Source organism: Dendrobates tinctorius, unplaced genomic scaffold (genome assembly GCF_039654945.1).
Source record: "Dendrobates tinctorius isolate UK_male_01 unplaced genomic scaffold, ASM3965494v1 ptg000020l, whole genome shotgun sequence".
NCBI lineage: Eukaryota > Metazoa > Chordata > Amphibia > Anura > Dendrobatidae > Dendrobates > Dendrobates tinctorius.
Genome location: NW_027361688.1, coordinates 27,951,790 through 27,968,570, shown reverse-complemented (window position 1 = coordinate 27,968,570; position 16,781 = coordinate 27,951,790). Strand labels below are relative to the sequence as shown.

Genomic DNA, 16,781 nt, shown 5'->3' with positions numbered 1-16,781 from the left:
CTTATTATGCCTTCTAAACTCCTGACGTTGCGCCCTAGACAACACCCCATCAGATTGCATAGGTTCAGACATTTGTTCAAAAGGTGGCAGTGCCTCCCATGTAGTTTTACGTTCACGTAAACGCCGATCAACTTGAATGGCTAATGACATAGAATTATCCAGACCAGAGGGAACAGGAAATCCCACCATAACATCTTTTATGGTTTCTGATAAACCTTTCCGAAAGAGAGCTGCCAGTGCACTATCATTCCACGTAGTAAGGACTGCCCACTTTCGGAATTTTTGACAATATAACTGCAGGATCCTGACCCTGGTTTAATGCCAACAGGGTTCTCTCAGCTTGATCAACAGCATTAGGTTCATCATACAACAACCCCAAGGCTTGAAAAAATGCCTCCACATTAGTCAGAATAGGATTTTCAGGTGTCAGAGAAAAAGCCCAATCCTGGGGATCGCCATATGTATTGACGGTGAAGCAAGATGAAAACACAAACAAAGGCAGAAAAATAGGCTGAGCAAACGATGGGGTCAAACTAACTTGAAAGGACAGGAAAGGAAAGAAACTGTCTGCAATCTGCTAAAAAACCTTACCCAAAATAATGTCCAACACTTCTGATAACAAAACGCTGAAGTCACTAGACTTCTCACACTATATCAGCACTCTGAAATATTCTGAGACAGAGCAAAAAAGAGGCCAATCTAACAAAGGACAAAAAGGCAAATTGGCAAATACAGATAAATAAGAGTGAAAATTCAGCACAGCCCAGCCGGGCTGGCTGACCACACAAAAACTGAGTTGACCAACAAGAGCAAGTGTGAACATTCGCAAAAACAAAGTTAACTTGAGAAGACTGGAGCACAGCTGAGGTCCAAGACCTGAGAAGCAGACTGAATCACCAGCACCAGGATAGGGCGTCGGCTGTCTTATATCCAGTCTGATACTCCAGAGATCCAATCATTATCCTCCTCGTCAGGTGGCAGACCATTACCAATTAAACCAACCTCACTACCTCCTGTCACCACCAGAGGGAGAACGGAAGGAGAACTCCCAGCTGGTGGAGCAGAAAATGAGCTCATAACAGACTGGTAAACACAATGGATGGGTATTCCTGTGTCTGGCTGACAGGTACATTCTAATTGAAGCCCTCAGGCATTTCCCTGCCTCATGCTGGTGTGGCTCCTTGCCTAAGCTTTGAAGTTCTGTTTTGGGCCTTATCTCATTATCATACTTATCGGCCTTGCTAATTAGCATTGGAACACTAAATCCTGCTTTATTCACTATGCATACAGCACCTGGGGGGTATAGGAGCAGTTAGCTGCATGTAATTCTTAAACTCAGACCAAAATGGATGCCAAGCTCAGACATGAGGCCCCATATCTAAGATGGCGGCTGCTCCTTCATCACCCCCCCCACAACTTTAGCCAAATAACCCCCAGTTTTCAATGCCTAACTATTATTATAAAGTAAATTAAGGTTGACAAGCTTAAGTAATAAGAATTGATGTTTTTGGCATTAATATGGGCACTGTAGGTGTGTTTCCTGTCCTCCACTCACTGCCGACTTTTCTTCCCCATTGACTTGCATTGGGTTTCGTGTTTCAGTTGGCCTTCGACTTTTCACTATAATCGGCCGATTTCGTTCGACCCGACTTTTGAGAAAATCGGGTTTCATGAAACCCGACTCGACCCGAAAAAAGGCAAAGTCGCTCATCCCTAGTCATACCGTCTGTTCAGCATGGATGGCCTGAGGACAGGGAAGAAGAGGAGAAGGACACCTTGATCAATCGTCCTCTTGGTGAGGACACGGAAGGCTTGCCTGTTACCAGACAGGTACGAATTCCTGACTTTATGTTGCGCTGCCTTTCCCGTGACCCTCGTATTGTCATAATATTGGGTAACAGTCATTACTGGCTAGTGACACTTTTATTCTCTTGTTCCAGAGGCAGACAGGTTTACCAAAATGGTGCAGTACCAGAGGGCCATTGTTGCAGAATTATTCAAAAAATTCCCATCTCAAAACGCTGGCGGCAGAGATAACAGTTTGTTGGCCAACCAAGGAGGACAGGCGAGAGAGACACAACTCCAATCCAGCAGAGGCAAGGGAACACTGTCAAAGTTCTGGGATAGCTTTTTAAGACCCTCCCATCGCCCTGGCACTGAGGTGCGGGGTAATCTCACAAGGAATGCAATGTTTTCTAAGATGCTGAGAGAGTACCTTGCTGACCGTACCAACGTCCTCCGTGATTCCTCTGTGCCTTTTAATTATTGGGTATCTAAGCTGGACACGTGGCATGAACTGGCTCTCTATGCCTTGGAGGTCCTGGCCTGCCCTGCCTCTAGCGTTTTGTCAGAGCGGGTTTTTAGTGCCGCTGGTGGAATTATCACAGATAAGCGCATTCGCCTTTCAACGGAAAATGCAAACAGGCTGACTCTTATAAAAATGAACAAGGGATGGATTGGGCCTGACTTCTCAACACCACCAAATGATGCAAGTGAAATATAAACTCCAATGTAGTGTCTTTTTGGGAGGTGTATTCCCATGCACCTCTTCACAATCAAACATGGGTATACGCTTCCTGATTTTGGCTATTTGGTGTCCTCCTCCTTATCCTCACCCTCACCGTCCACCACCACTCGAACACCATCATTGTAGATTGTAAGCTCTCACAAGCAGGGTCGCCTAATTTTGATTTAATTATTGTATTGTTAACGTTGTTACTTACAACTTATGTTTGGAGTTATTAAACTGTAAAGCGCTGCGGAATATGTTGGCAGATTATTATTATTATTATTATTATTAACACCAGGGTGAACATATTCCGTCATGCTCCAGCCACTCTATTCTTGTCAATGGTGTTATGATGCCCGTCACCAAAATACAAAAAATATGTACACCCCCAAGGGGAAATGTTTGCCAGCCAATACACTAAGGGTATGGGCATTCCAAGTCTGGGAGACCCGCTCCTAGAAATTGGGCCTATTTTTAATCAGGCCTTCCTCCACGTCTCATAATCCACCACCACTAGATCAAAAGGGTTAACGTGTTCCATGCAGCTACAGTCAGTGTCGAATTATTAACAAGGGTCGGTGGGTATGCTGTACGTAAAATACTTGTTCTGAAAAAGGTTGAGGTATTCCCCACAGGGGAAATGTTTGCCAGCCCATACACTAAGTGTGTGGGCTTTACAAGTCTATGAGACCCGCTCTTGGAAATTGGGCCTATTTTTTAATCAAGCCTTCCTCCACGTCTCATCATCCACCGCCACTAGATCAACAGGGTTAACGTGTTCCATGCTGCTACAGCCAGTGTCGAATTACTAAAAAAAGGGTCGGTAGTTATGCTGTGTGTAAAATACTGGTTCTGAAAAAGGTTGAGTTGTACCCCACAGGGGAAATGTTTGCCAGCCCATACGGGCTTTACAAGTGTAGGAGACCCGCTCCTTTTTAATGGGACATTTTTGGTTAAGAGGCCCTCCTCCATGTTTCTTCCAAGAGGGGATTGTGGTTATTGGGGTACATATCACTTGGTAGCAGGGCAGGCCTTGCAGTCAATGCATAAGAACACAGAATGGGAGTACAAAATGAATAATGTGAAGTGTTTTTTCCTGTGGCCATCCAGTACCTGGGTTCAAAGGCTTATTGGGTTGCAGATGACTTGGCAGCAGCGCAGGCCTTGCAGTTGATGCATAAGAAAACAGTATGGGAGTACAAAATGAATAATTTGAAGTGGATTTTCTGTGCCTTTCCAGTACCTGGGTTCAAAGGCATATTGGGGTGCAGATGACTTGGCAGCAGGGCAGGCCTTGCTGTCAATGCATAAGGAAACAGTATGGCATGACCAACTGAAAAATGTGAAGTGGATTTCCCTGTGCCCATCCAGTATGTGGGTTAAAAGGCATATTGGGGTGCATATGACTTGGCAGTGACGCGCCCGAGGGGCTGTGGGATACTCGGTACCGGGCCCGTTAACTTCAATGGGAAATGACACAGTGGCAGTGACCCAGTCCGTGGCCCCAGGCGGTCTTGTAAAAGGGGAAGAATGGAATGGGGATAATGTTTATGTAGTGATTCGTGACGCCAGTTGGAGTGTTCGACTGTAGTATAGCCGGCACTGCAGATGATCCCTGGGGGAGTAGATGGTGATGGCAGTGCAGATGTTAAACCCTCTCCAACCAGGGCAGACCCCCAGAGATTGTGATGAAAGTGGAAGGTACGGAGTAATAAGGCAGGAGACAAGGAAAGTCACTTTATAATTTACTGTAGTTCAGGTGCAGTTCAGAGGAGTAATTACAACTCTCACCAGATTACAGTCTTCTCTGGAGAATGGGAGTTATCCTCTCTGCTGTGACTCAGTGTAACTTCCTGCTATTCTAATTCCTTCTGGGACCAAGGCTTCCCAGAGTTTGGAACTTGCAGTATCACCTCTACTCACTGTGTATTTCTCCTTTGGCAACTTGCAGCATGGATCCTGTGTGTGAGCAGCTCAAGTTCCCACTTGCACTATCCTTTACTGATCCTAGTTTGCTGCAGTTTTCCCGGGGAAAAACAAGATGCTGTTGGTTATATAATCCCACACAGTCTCTCAGCTTACCACCCTGCTCTGAAAGCATGGATGGTCTAGGGGCTGACACCCTGATGCTTCTTAGCTCTCACTCCTGGATTGAGCACATGTCTAATCATGGCTTCCTAGATGTTCTTCCTCCTTCTTCACCCTGAAAACAACAACTCGGCCCCTCCCCCTCCCAATTAGGGCATGTCTGCAAAGCTCTAAGCTTCAGACAAGTAAGGGAGTGAGGTCAATTATGTGTGTGTGTTGTGGTCTCTAGCAGAGAAAGCATAACTCCCATTGCTTACAAAACAATACATATTTAACCCTTATATGGTGGCAAAGACACAGGGTGCCACAGTAGCAGGGCAGGCTTTTCAGTCAATGCCTAAGAAAAGAGTTTGGGATTATGAAATGAATAATATGAAGTGGAGTTTCCGGTGACCATCCAGTATGTGGCTTGAAAAGCTTATTGCGGTGCATGTAACTTTGGGGAAAGCCAGGCCTTGTATTCAGTGCAACATTTTTTCTGGAATCCCTCCAGTACCTCTTGTGAAAGGGGTATTGTGGTGCGTCATAATTCTTGGCAGCCCATCCACTCACTGCATAGGCAATAACAGTTAAGGAGACCCACTGTTTAATAATGGCCCTTTAAGAAGATTAATGCCGCCTGATACCCCGGTTAAAATAAGGCTCTGTGACTTTAAGAGTCCCTCCTTCATAAATAAAACAACATGTGTCTGCTTATGTGTCACACACCACATGGCCAGCTAGGGTTGTTAAATGTTACAATGACATTTCCAAGTAGATGCATTTGTTTTGGTTGAAAGCAATGTTAAAGGTGAAAAACCCTGCGTCTGAACATAGCCCAAGTGGGGGAGGAACATTTTGGTCTGGGGTTAATTATTTTGCTTTGTAGACAAGTCATTATCCTGGAAAGGATGTACCTTAACATTTTTCCCAGCAAAATCCGTTTTGGTTTCGTTTTTGTATGTTTTTGGTGCGCCGGTAAAAATTTCATGAAACTCTGACAACATTGTTTAAAACTGTGAACAAGGAGTCAGAAATGCTTCCAGAGGCGATCCCCATGATGTCCCCGTGTCATTTGAGCAGTGCTTCCATAATTTTCAGACGTTTGTAGACCTTAAAAGGACCCCCGGGGGGGATCACGGTAAAAATTCTCTGGTCTCCCATAGACTTACATTGGGCTCATTGTTCTGTCTGAGTACCCAAGTATTCCAATTTGCTCGACCCTAGCAACGAGCACCCAAGCATTTTAGTGCTCGTTCATCACTAGCCGGGAGCGGTCTGTGACCCCTCCTGGCACTTAGTGCCGGGTCTCAGCTGTGAGAATCAGCTGAAACCCAGCCGCGATAAGCCACCACCCGTGTGCTCGGCGATGACATACTATCCTGTCCATGGTCAGACAGGCCCAGGGCACATGAACAGGATAGTATGTCAGATTTCAGAGAGTGGTTAAAGATTATTTAATAGAGATGAGACAATTCAACTCCTATTCTGCAAAAATTCATATTCACCAGAATACAGATTTATTTTTTTCAATTTTCTCCTTGAAAATTGAGCAATATGGCGACTTCCACCATTTTGTTGAACCATAGATGGCAAAAGTTTATTTTGCTATCTCTTGTTGCAACCATCGTCTGTCTATTTCACTCCGGTTTGGAACATCCAGCTCAGTCTGGCCTTTGTGAGCCATACCGTTACAGTGCCAATTGCCAGTGGCATGCCTCCTCAGAGACAATAACTATGTTAGGCGTCGGATTCCTGTCGCTGCACAGCGGGAATCCCGAGCCTTACTTCCGGCGGTCTCCCATTCCTCTCCAGCCGCAGAGGAGGTTGCACAGCAAACTCGTCGGTCCCGGCGCTCTGCCCAGACCAGCTCCATGGGTTTGCTTGCTGCTGCCACCTCTGGCACAGCTATGGCAATGCATGCTGCTCAGCAGCGAGATTCTCCAGGGAGTAAGTCCTCATGTCGGACCACTGAGCATGCCCGTGGAGTGATCTCCCATTGGAGATCGAAGGTCACGTGCTCAAGTCCTGCTCGTGTTCTGATTGGTCCATCCGAGAAGCCAGGAAGGTCCCAAACGCTCGTGGCTATAAAAGGTTCGCATGGCCGCTCGGCCATGTGCTAGGATAGACTGTATGTTCAGACTATAAGGAGTGAGTGGTGTATGCACGTATGAATGTCTTTGGTGACTGACTCATTATGAAACCCCTACCCTTGGTACGCATGTGTTGTGCAGCCTAGCCTGCTAGCGCCCAGGCTTAGGCGTAGGTAGGTCAGAGTTTGAGTCAGGCATTAGTCATCAGTGACTCGGCACACCTCAGTGCCCGGGCTCCACACTCCATAGCCAGCGTCTATAGCGGCGCTCGTGGCAGCGATACCACGCTCTCAGTGGGCCTAGAAGGACTCTAACCCCGTGTCCTTGGGGTAGAGTTCTGTGGCCGCTTGCTGTGAGTTCTGTGGCCGCTTGCTGTGCGCTCTTTGGCCGGGCTCTGTGAGTTAAACAGGCTCCGGCATCCACGTTCAGCGGCTGCGCAGCTCTGTGAATTAACAGAGTCCGCTCCTGTTCACATTGGGTGATGTAACCCACGTGTGACTGTTTTTACGCCGCTCTATTCTTCCGTCATTTTCTAGCAGCAGTGTACCACCTCTGCACGGAGGACCCCGGGCTGCGAACGCACCTACTACTACTTTATAATTTGGTGTGTTCCGCCAGCCCTAACAAACTATACCTTGGGTAATGCAAGTCATAACATTCTTATGTCATCATGTGCGTCAAGACGGTCGGTAACATATACATTGATGTTAAAGTCCTGGTCAAGCTGGAAGTCCCATCTCCATTATAAAACAGGACAAAGATGATGGGCACGATTAAAGAGCAACATTAAATTTGTATTAGATAAGTTTGTTAGAAAACACAAATATAATCTGCCATGTGTTTAACTACTACATAAAATATTCCCGCCTCATATTATTGTATGATCCATAGAAGCTCAGATACACTGCTACATATTTTTTACTGACTTCTTTATTAACTACATTCAAGCTGGGTGCGCGCTGTGATTATGAACCACGCAATGGGGTGTAACCAAGCATTAGACTGACCTCGCAAAGGGGTATAACCACGCACCAGACTGGCGTATGTGCAGACTAACAGCAAACATAAATACCTGGTGTACCTCTCTTGCCACTCCTACCTTGTGTATGAAAAAGCTCTATCGTTAATACTGTTTGGCTAGAGCTACCCGATAGCGCTATCCATGAAGAAAGTGAATGGGTAGAGCTATCCCATAGTTCTATTTCTAAAGGAAATGAACGGGTAGAGCTATCCGATAGCGCTATCCCTCAATGTTCCTGAGCGTAAGCTATTTCACATGGTTGAGCGCACTTGGGATCTGCCCCCAAGGCCCTGCCCATGCCCAATGTTTGGTCCGTAGACCGCGGCTAGGAGTTAGTCCTGCTTTTGTGTAATAATAATGATGATGAGGGGCACTTGATTCACGAAGAGTGGACCTTCAGCACTCAGGAGAGGAAAAACCTCCAGTGGAGGAAACCTCTAGGGCACCATGGCTGAAAGTCTGCACTTCCCTTAAGCTGTAGATGTTCATTGATGAGAACAGAGACCGAGCCCGGAATCTGCCTCGTTGTGCAGTAGGAAACCCACTTGTTCAGTGAGTGCGTCTAGCTGCGGAAAGTCCAGTAATGTCATATCCAATAGTGGAGAACAGAGACCGAGCCCGGAATCTGCCTCGTGCAGTAGGAAACCCACTTGTTCAGTGAGTGCGTCTAGCTGCAGAAAGTCCAGTAATGTCGTATCCAGTGGTGGAGAACAGAGACCAAGCCTGGAATCTGCCTCTTTTTGCTGATGTAAAGTTGTTTTCTCCAGCTGGATCCCATGTTCATTGTGGGTTCACAGCGAGACCGTGCTCAGCCTCACCTGCAATATAAATGTCACAAAATTAGCAAAACAGTAAAGATTAATACATGTACAAGCAGACAGATTATAATGACAGGGGCGACAGAAGACATTTACTTGTCATCCTTTAACTATAGATTATAATACTGTACTATATAATACATAATGGGTATTATTTAATGTCTATGTTCAGGTATGTTCTGCATCCTATCAGTGCTGTTATATGAATAATAGCACCCTGCCTATTATTTTAGGATCTTCTGTGTTTAGACCACAGCTTACTAGCAATCCCTCCCTCATGGTATATACAGCACTGCACCTCATTCCTATAGCCCCATAAAAAAAGCTGTGATTGACGGTGAAACAAGTGTCAGGGTTAAGTGGTGGAGTGGCAGTTTTGGAATTATAGCATGCTTAATTGTACTTGGTACTGACTTGAGTTTTTATTATTGGTTTTCTGTATTACTAAGGCTTAGTTATTAGTACAAGTATTTGCTTATGGCATCTGGTAGTACATTGGATATAGAGCACTTTTTCTTCTGCCATCAGCTCTTTTGATTTTTTACATTTGCACTTTAAGTCAGTATTGCTATGTATAAAATGTGATCGTGATTAAATATTCATCTGTTTGTTCTTGCCATGACCACCCACTCTAGTTTGTGTTTTTTATTTGTAGTTATATACTCATCCAATATTGTTATGTATTGTGATTTATTAAAGATAATTTATATTATTCTTTATTGTATTTGTGATTTGAGAATGACAACTCCCTTTCTCCTGCAGTCCAGCAAATCTTGGCTCACAGACTTCTGATATAGCTTGCATAAAAAAAGTAACACATCGATATTTAGGCCATTAGTGCCCAATTCCTAATTATTTAGCCTATTTCCTGTTAAAACTAATACATAACATAGATCATAAAAAATAATAAATGCGCTAAGCAGCTTCCGGGTTGTAACAACTTCCGTCCAGTTGTAACTGGTGATGTCACAGAACACCTCTTGCCATGTTAACCTCAACACACCACTCCTCCTCAACACACACTCCTCTCACCTTTCACCATCTCCACTCACATCCACTCACTTTCACTCCACATACGACCCTTTCTCTCATTCCGTCTCTCATACTCACGCCGTCATCGTTGCTGCTCCACGATCCCCGACATCTTCCGCCGGCGCCATCCTGGATCCAGACGTTGTCCACGCCAGCAACATGTTCTTGCAGCGACGCCATCTTGAGTATCGTGAAATCCCGCAATACTCAAGATGGCTTCGCCGCAAGAACATGTCGCTGACGTGGATGAAGTCGGGATCCAAAATGGCGTCGGCGAAATCTCACAAGATTTCGCCGACACCATTTTGGATCCCGACATTGTCCACGCCAGAACATGTCGCCGGCGTGGACAACGTCTGGATCCAGGATGGCGCTGGCGGAAGAAGATGTCGGGAATCGTGGAGCAGCGGCGATGACGGCGTGAGTATGAGAGACGGAGTGAGAGAAAGGGTCGTATGTGGAGTGAAAGATGGGGGGGACGTGAGTGGAGATGGTGAAAGGTGAGAGGAGTGTGTGTTGAGGAGGTGTGTGTGTTGAGGGTTAACATGGCAAGAGGTGTGTCACTATCCTCCCGATGCGATAGCATCGGGCCTTAATCTAGTAAAATATATTTATAAAGCTCTAAAACCTTACATTTGGTTTTTGTTGGCATAGGCCAGAAGTTCCTGAAAAACAAACTTCATGACGACTTTATATTTCTCTCTGTCTTTGTCCAGGACAAGATGTTTCTCAAAATTTTGAGGAGGCGGAGGAGTAGACAAAGGAGGAGTCAGAGGAGGAGGCGGAATAAGTCCTCTGCCCTCTTGTTTTGTAAATGATAGTGTATAAATAATTAGTTGTTCATTAATGGACATTGATTCTACTCTGTCGATCTGAGATTGAGGGCCAGGAAATTTTAAGAAATTGCTTGAACTGCAGTTCAATAATATATTGTTTAGGATGGCAGATTTTTAATTTATGCAAGTTATGCAGATTAGAACAGATTATATTTATGGTAGTAAGCATTTTTCTTATCAACATGGAAAAAAAGGAACTTACTGTCCGAGGCGACGAGCACAGTCTAAATTGTCACGGTGACGATTACATAATGGGTCCAGGCGTGGAGATGTCGGTGTTTTCGAGGACATCTCTGTTTTCGGCAGTGGGTCCATGAGCATCTTCCTCATTTCAATATTTGTTTTATCCAAATATTCTCCTGTAAGGTGTAACACTCAAATTAACATTACTAAAATAAAAGCTTCTATGTTTGTTAAAGAATATCAACATTACTGGTTTTAAAATCGCTAAATTGTGAAGTATGGAAACAGAAGGATCAAACAACCATTTATCTCCTTTTAGAGATTTTTTATTAGGCTGCTGTTTTTCTATTAAGCATATGTTAGAAAAGCCTGAGAACTTACTGTCAGAGATGATGGTCACATCCTCATCTGGGTGCTTATTGATGATTACATATCCGGGACCAAAAATAGAAATTTTGTTGTTTTCGAGGACATCTTTGTTTTCGACATTGCGTCCAATAATTATTTCATCCCAGTTTTCTCCTGTAAGGTGTAACATTGAAATTAACATTTTTACAATCAAAGCTTCTGAGTTTGATAATCAATATTAAAGGAAATCTGTCGGAAGGTTTTTGCTATGTAAGCTGGAGACAGCCTGCTGTAGGGGTGAAAACACAGATTTGAATGATGCCTCCCTTATCAAGCTCTATCCTGTTGTTTACCTTTAATGGTTGCTTTAGCACCAGGAGCTTAGTATTGCTGGGACTCAGGAGCACATGCCTCCTGGCCCGGCAACGCCCCCTCCTGTGATAAGCAGCTCACTGTCTATGGACGGAGCCTGGTGTGGGCGGGGGAAGATTTCTCAACTCTGCTTCATTGCTAAATCTAAAAGCTCTGATTGTGTGAGAATGGCTGCACCCAGTAATCCAAGTTATAAATTGTTGGATTCAGCTACTCTTTGCCTACATCAGGCTGCTCTCAGATGAGGTAGCAGAAACCTGGTGACAGATTATATCCGCTAAATTGTAAAGTATGAAAATAGAAGCATCAAACAAACAGCTATCTACTTTGAGTTTTTTTATTATACTGTTTTTTTTTCTATTAAATATATGTTATAAAAGCCTAGAACTTACTGTCAGAGGAGATGATCACATCCTCATCTAGGTCGATACTGATAATTACATAACTGGGGTCAGACTTTGAGATGTTGTTTAACTATCTTTTCAGCCATGGGTCCAGAGTTGAAGAAAATCCCCAATTATAATAAATTTGTAATTGTTACTCCCGTAGTACTGATGAAATCACAGATATGGAAATCAGAGACGCACGTGACTTTTTTTCTCTTACACAATATTGATCCCCAACGATATCACAGTTGTGACCTCATGGCAGGGAGCATCGTATGTCCACACAGGTGATGTCACGATGTACCTGAGATACCTGTAGCCACTAATAATAAAGCAGCTTCATCCATTTTTATGTGTTTCTTAATACTACTAGTTTTGTCTCTAAATCACTGATTACACAAGATTCAGGGCCGTACTGGTTCACCGGAGAACCGGAGGATTCTCAGGTGGGCCCAGGCACTGACACCTGCTGGCATACTGACCAGGAGCTGCCTAGGGCCTCCACTGCTCCAGGGGACCCCAGCGAGTGGTTATGGTGCCCATGAGTGAAGGGGGACCGCCTTGTGCCTGCGGAGTAGCAGCTGGAGATAGGAACCTGTCCCTGCTGCTAAAGAGAAATGAATATTCACGTCTCCCCATGCCCCCATGGGTGTGGAGAGGAGTGAATACCATTTTACTTTAACAGGCAGGCAGTATTAGCAGCAGGCTGCAGCTAACACTGCCCGCATGTAAAGCCCCACCACCACCGATCCACTCTCTCACACACACACAAAGCATCACACCGCACTGCACCACATACACACATGCATGCAGACAGACACACAGCACACTAACGTCTCCGCAAGTTCCCCGCACATATCCTGGCATCCTGCTTTCTGCCTGGCACTTCCTGTGTGAGACAACGCAGCTGGATGATGTTATCATTCAGCGTGCGGCTGTTTCAGACAGAAAACTGCTGGCGAGAAAGTGGCTGTCGGGATGTGCTGCGGGGAACTTGCGGAGAGGTGAGTGTGCCGTGTGTCTGTCTGCGTGCATGTGTGTGTGTTTGTGTGTAATTCGGTGCAGTGCTTTGTGTTTGAGTATGAGAGAGTGGTGTGCTGTGTGTGTGTGTATGAGTGAGAGTGGTGCTGTGTGTGTATTGGAGATTGGCAATGATAGGGTGGTGGGGAAGGATCATGGGGGTGGTGGGAAGAAGGCAATGATGGAGGTGGTGAAATGGGCAATGATGGGGTGGTGAGGATAAGGCAATGATGGAGGTGGCGATGAGGACAATAATGGGAGTGGAGGGGGAGAACAATGAAGGAGGTGGAGAGGGGCTGCACTATACTCTGAGGGGGGCTGTATTATTCTTTATGTGGGGGCTACATTATATTCTGTGGGGGGACTGCATTATTCTCTAAGGGGACTACATTATATTCTGGGGATACAGTATACTCAATGATGGTGGTGGGGGGAGGAAATGACGGAGGTGTTGAAATTGTCAATGATGGGTGTTGTGGGGGAGAAATCAATGATGGTTGTGGTGTAAAGGACAATGATGGTAGTGCTAGAAAGGACAATGGTGGTGGTGGGGGAGGAGGCAATGATTGAGGTGGTGGAATGGGCAATGATGGGGGTGGAGGGGGAGAACAATGATGGAGGTGCATTATACTCTGTGAGGGGGCTGCATTACTCTTTATGAGGGGGCTACAGTATAAATTCTGTGGGGGACTGCATTATTCTCTCAGGGAACTACATCATACTATATGAGAGGGCAGCATTATGCCCTATGAGGGGCCTGTATTATATTTTGTGGTGGGGCTGCATTATACTATATGAGAGGGGCTGCAGTATACCCTATGAGGGCGCTACATTATATTCTATGGTAGGAACTGCAATATACCTTATGAGCGGGTTGCATTATATTTTGTGGGGTGCTGCATAATATTCTATGAGGTGGACTGCATTATATTCTATGAGAGGGGGCTGCATTATATTCTATGAGGGGGGCTGCATTATATTCCATGTGGGAGGCTACATTATATTCTGTGAGGGAGGCGACATTATATTCTATGAGAGGGCTACCCCAAACCCTGCTACATAATTAAGACATCTACTACCTTACATTATACCCTGATATTAGCTTGTTTAGCGTGATATTGATGGTCTTGTATTTATTTCTATGTAGCTGCATAGTGGGCCCCAAGAATAATTTTCTCTGGTGGGTCCAAGGTGCTCCAGTCCGACGCTGACAGGATTCATGCTGGAAGATGACTATCATCAGGCGGCAAGAAGTAAATGCAATAAGCAGGGAACAATTGGAGAACTAAAGGATCAGAGGATTTTCTGATCAGTCCTGATTACACAGATAGCGTGGCCTTTAGATCAGTAGGTCCCGTGGTGCTGACTTCCCCTTTAAGTCCATTACCATATATCAGTGGTCACACTCTGTTTCACATATAAGCTCATTGGGGTAATCAATATAAATCCTGCACTGCCAAGAGATCCCGCTATAATGGCCTCACACAGCCGTTAGTCTCTTTTCACCCATATTCTAAAAAAAAATATCTAAAAGTATCATAGTCTCTTAAAAAAAAATTAGAAAATCAAATAGTTTTTTTTTGTCTGGCGGACATGCGTAGGGCATCATGAAGATGAGTGTGATCAAAGAAAAAAGGCTGACGATACAGAACAGTATAAAAATAGGGGAGCAAACCACAAGATCTACCTCTGTGTATAGGGTGGAATCACCTACACGCTTCTTTCAGAGACTATTTATATTAGGCAGATGTTTTCTGCTTAAAAAAAATCATAAAAACATGAAAACTTACTGTAAGTGGAGATGATCATATTCTCATCTGGATCTATATCGATGACCACATAATCAGGGCCAGAAGAAGAGTTATCGGTGTTTGTACACACATCTCTCTTTTCGGCCATTGGTCCATGAGGAGCATCGTCACTGACGTTAGAGTTGTCATCCTCTTGTTCTTCTGAAACATAGAACATTGACATCAGCATCATTAAAATAAAAGCTTTTATACGTTTGTTACAAATATTAAAATGACAAAGGTATTATCATCTCTAAATGGTACTATTAATTACGAAAAATAGAATGGCCAAATCCTCCGGGTATCATTCATGTATGACACTGGCGGACACAAACCAAAAAGGGCCCCTGTGCAAGAATAGTATAAAGGCCCTTTACAGTCCAATAGCTCATCATAATGCAAAATTTCACCTACTTTGTAGGTGGTAATGGCCCCCCTTACCTCTTGGGCCCCTGTGGTTGCATCAATGATATGTCTGCCCCTGATATATGGGGTTATTCACCAACATGTTCCTTTTAGAGATTTTTTATTTTAACTAGGCAGTTTTTTTTCTGTTAAACATATGAAAATCTGAGAACTTACCATCAGAGGAGACGATCACATCCTCATCTGGGTCTATATCGATGGCAATATAACCAGGGCCAGATGAAGAGTTATCGGTGTTTTTGACGACATCTGTCTTTGTGGCCGTCAGTCCATGAGGAGCATCGTCACCTGCATCATCTGTAACACAGAACATTGACATTAGCATTGATAATATAAAAGCTTCAATATGTTTCAGCATGCACAAGAGATAAATCGAGCACGCCAAAACCGCTGCAAAAAACACACAAAAAAGCATCAAAAACGCTACAAAATGCAAGAAACAAAACAAGGAAAACAGATTTTGTTTCTGCAGCTTCTTTCCTGCCAAGAGATCAATTTTTGCTGCCGAAAAAAACGCCTAGTGTGACCGTACTCTGAAACAGATTTCAGGTATTGAAAGAAGCTAATCAGAATATGACTTGAGTAATTATTCAGCTTTAAAATGCGGACTGCGATTCTCCGGTGGTCTCAGGCACTGACACCTGCTGGCATACTGGCCAGCAGCTGCCTAGGGCCCCCACTCGTCAAGGGGCACCCAGCCAGCGGCTATAGGGCCCCTGAGTTGAAGGGGGCTGCCCTGAGCCTGCGGGGCAGCAGCTGGAGACAGGAACCTGTCCCTGCTGCTAAAGAGATATGAATATTCACGTCAACCCATGCCCCCATGGGCGTGGAGAGGAGTGAATACCATTTTACTTTAATAGTAGGCAGCGCTAGCCGCAGGCTGCAGTTAACACTGCCTGCATGTAAAACCCCACCACCACTGCTCCACTCTCTCACACTCACACACAAAGCATCGCACCGCACTCCACCACATACACACACGCACGCAGACACACAGCACACTCACCTCTCCGCAAGTTCCCCGCACACATCCCGGCATCCTGCTTCCTGTCTGAGACAACGCAGCTGGATGTCATCATTCAGCGTGCGGCTGTTTCAGACAGAAAGCTGCCGGCGAGAAAGTGGCTGCTGGGATGTGCTGCGGGGAACTTGCAGAGAGGTGAGTGTGCTGTGTGTCTGTGTGCATGCGTGTGTGTTTGTGTGTATGCGGTGTGGTGCTTTGTGTGTGAGTATGAGAGAGAGTGGTGCTGTGTGTGTGTATTGGAGATGTGTGTATTGGAGATTGGCAATGATAGGGTGGTGGGGAAGGAGGCAAAGATAGAGGTGGTGAAATGGGCAATGATGGGGTGGTGCGGGAGAAGGCAATGATGGAGGTGGCGATGAGGACAATGATGGAGGTGGAGAGGGGCTGCATTATACTCTGAGGGGGCTGTATTATTCTTTAAGTGGGGGCTACATTGTATTCTGTGGGGGGACTGCATTATTCTCTCAGGAACTACATTATATTCTGGGGGGGCTACAGTATACTCTATGGGGGCTGCATTATATTCTGTGGTGGGGCTGCATTATTCTCTCAGTGGACTACATCATACTATATGATGGGGCAGCATTATGCCCTATGAGGGGGCTACAGTATACTCTGGGGGGCCGCATTATTCTATTTGAGAGGGCTGCAGTATACCCTATGAGGGTGCTACATTATATTTTATGGTAGGAACTGCATTATACCTTATGAGGGGGTTAAATTATATTTTGTGGGGTGCAACATTATATTCTATGAGCTGGGCTGCATTATAATCTATGAAGGGGGCTGCATTATATTCTATGAGGGGGGCTGCATTATATTCCATAAGGGGGGCTGCATTATATTCCATGAGGGA

The 16,781-nt window shown here is 45.0% G+C and overlaps 1 protein-coding gene across 1 annotated transcript; it reads right to left on the bottom strand.

Moving 5' to 3' along the window:
* Positions 1-7,385: 7,385 nt before the first annotated feature.
* LOC141083579 (uncharacterized) lies at positions 7,386-15,330 on the bottom strand. The gene is made up of 5 exons (XM_073567922.1): positions 15,058-15,330; positions 14,476-14,637; positions 10,941-11,081; positions 10,579-10,735; positions 7,386-8,508 (listed from the first exon to the last, which is right to left on the bottom strand). Exons 1-5 carry the CDS (start codon positions 15,314-15,316, stop codon positions 8,505-8,507), a joined length of 723 nt encoding a protein of 240 aa, XP_073424023.1. The 5' UTR covers positions 15,317-15,330; the 3' UTR covers positions 7,386-8,504.
* Positions 15,331-16,781: the final 1,451 nt, after the last annotated feature.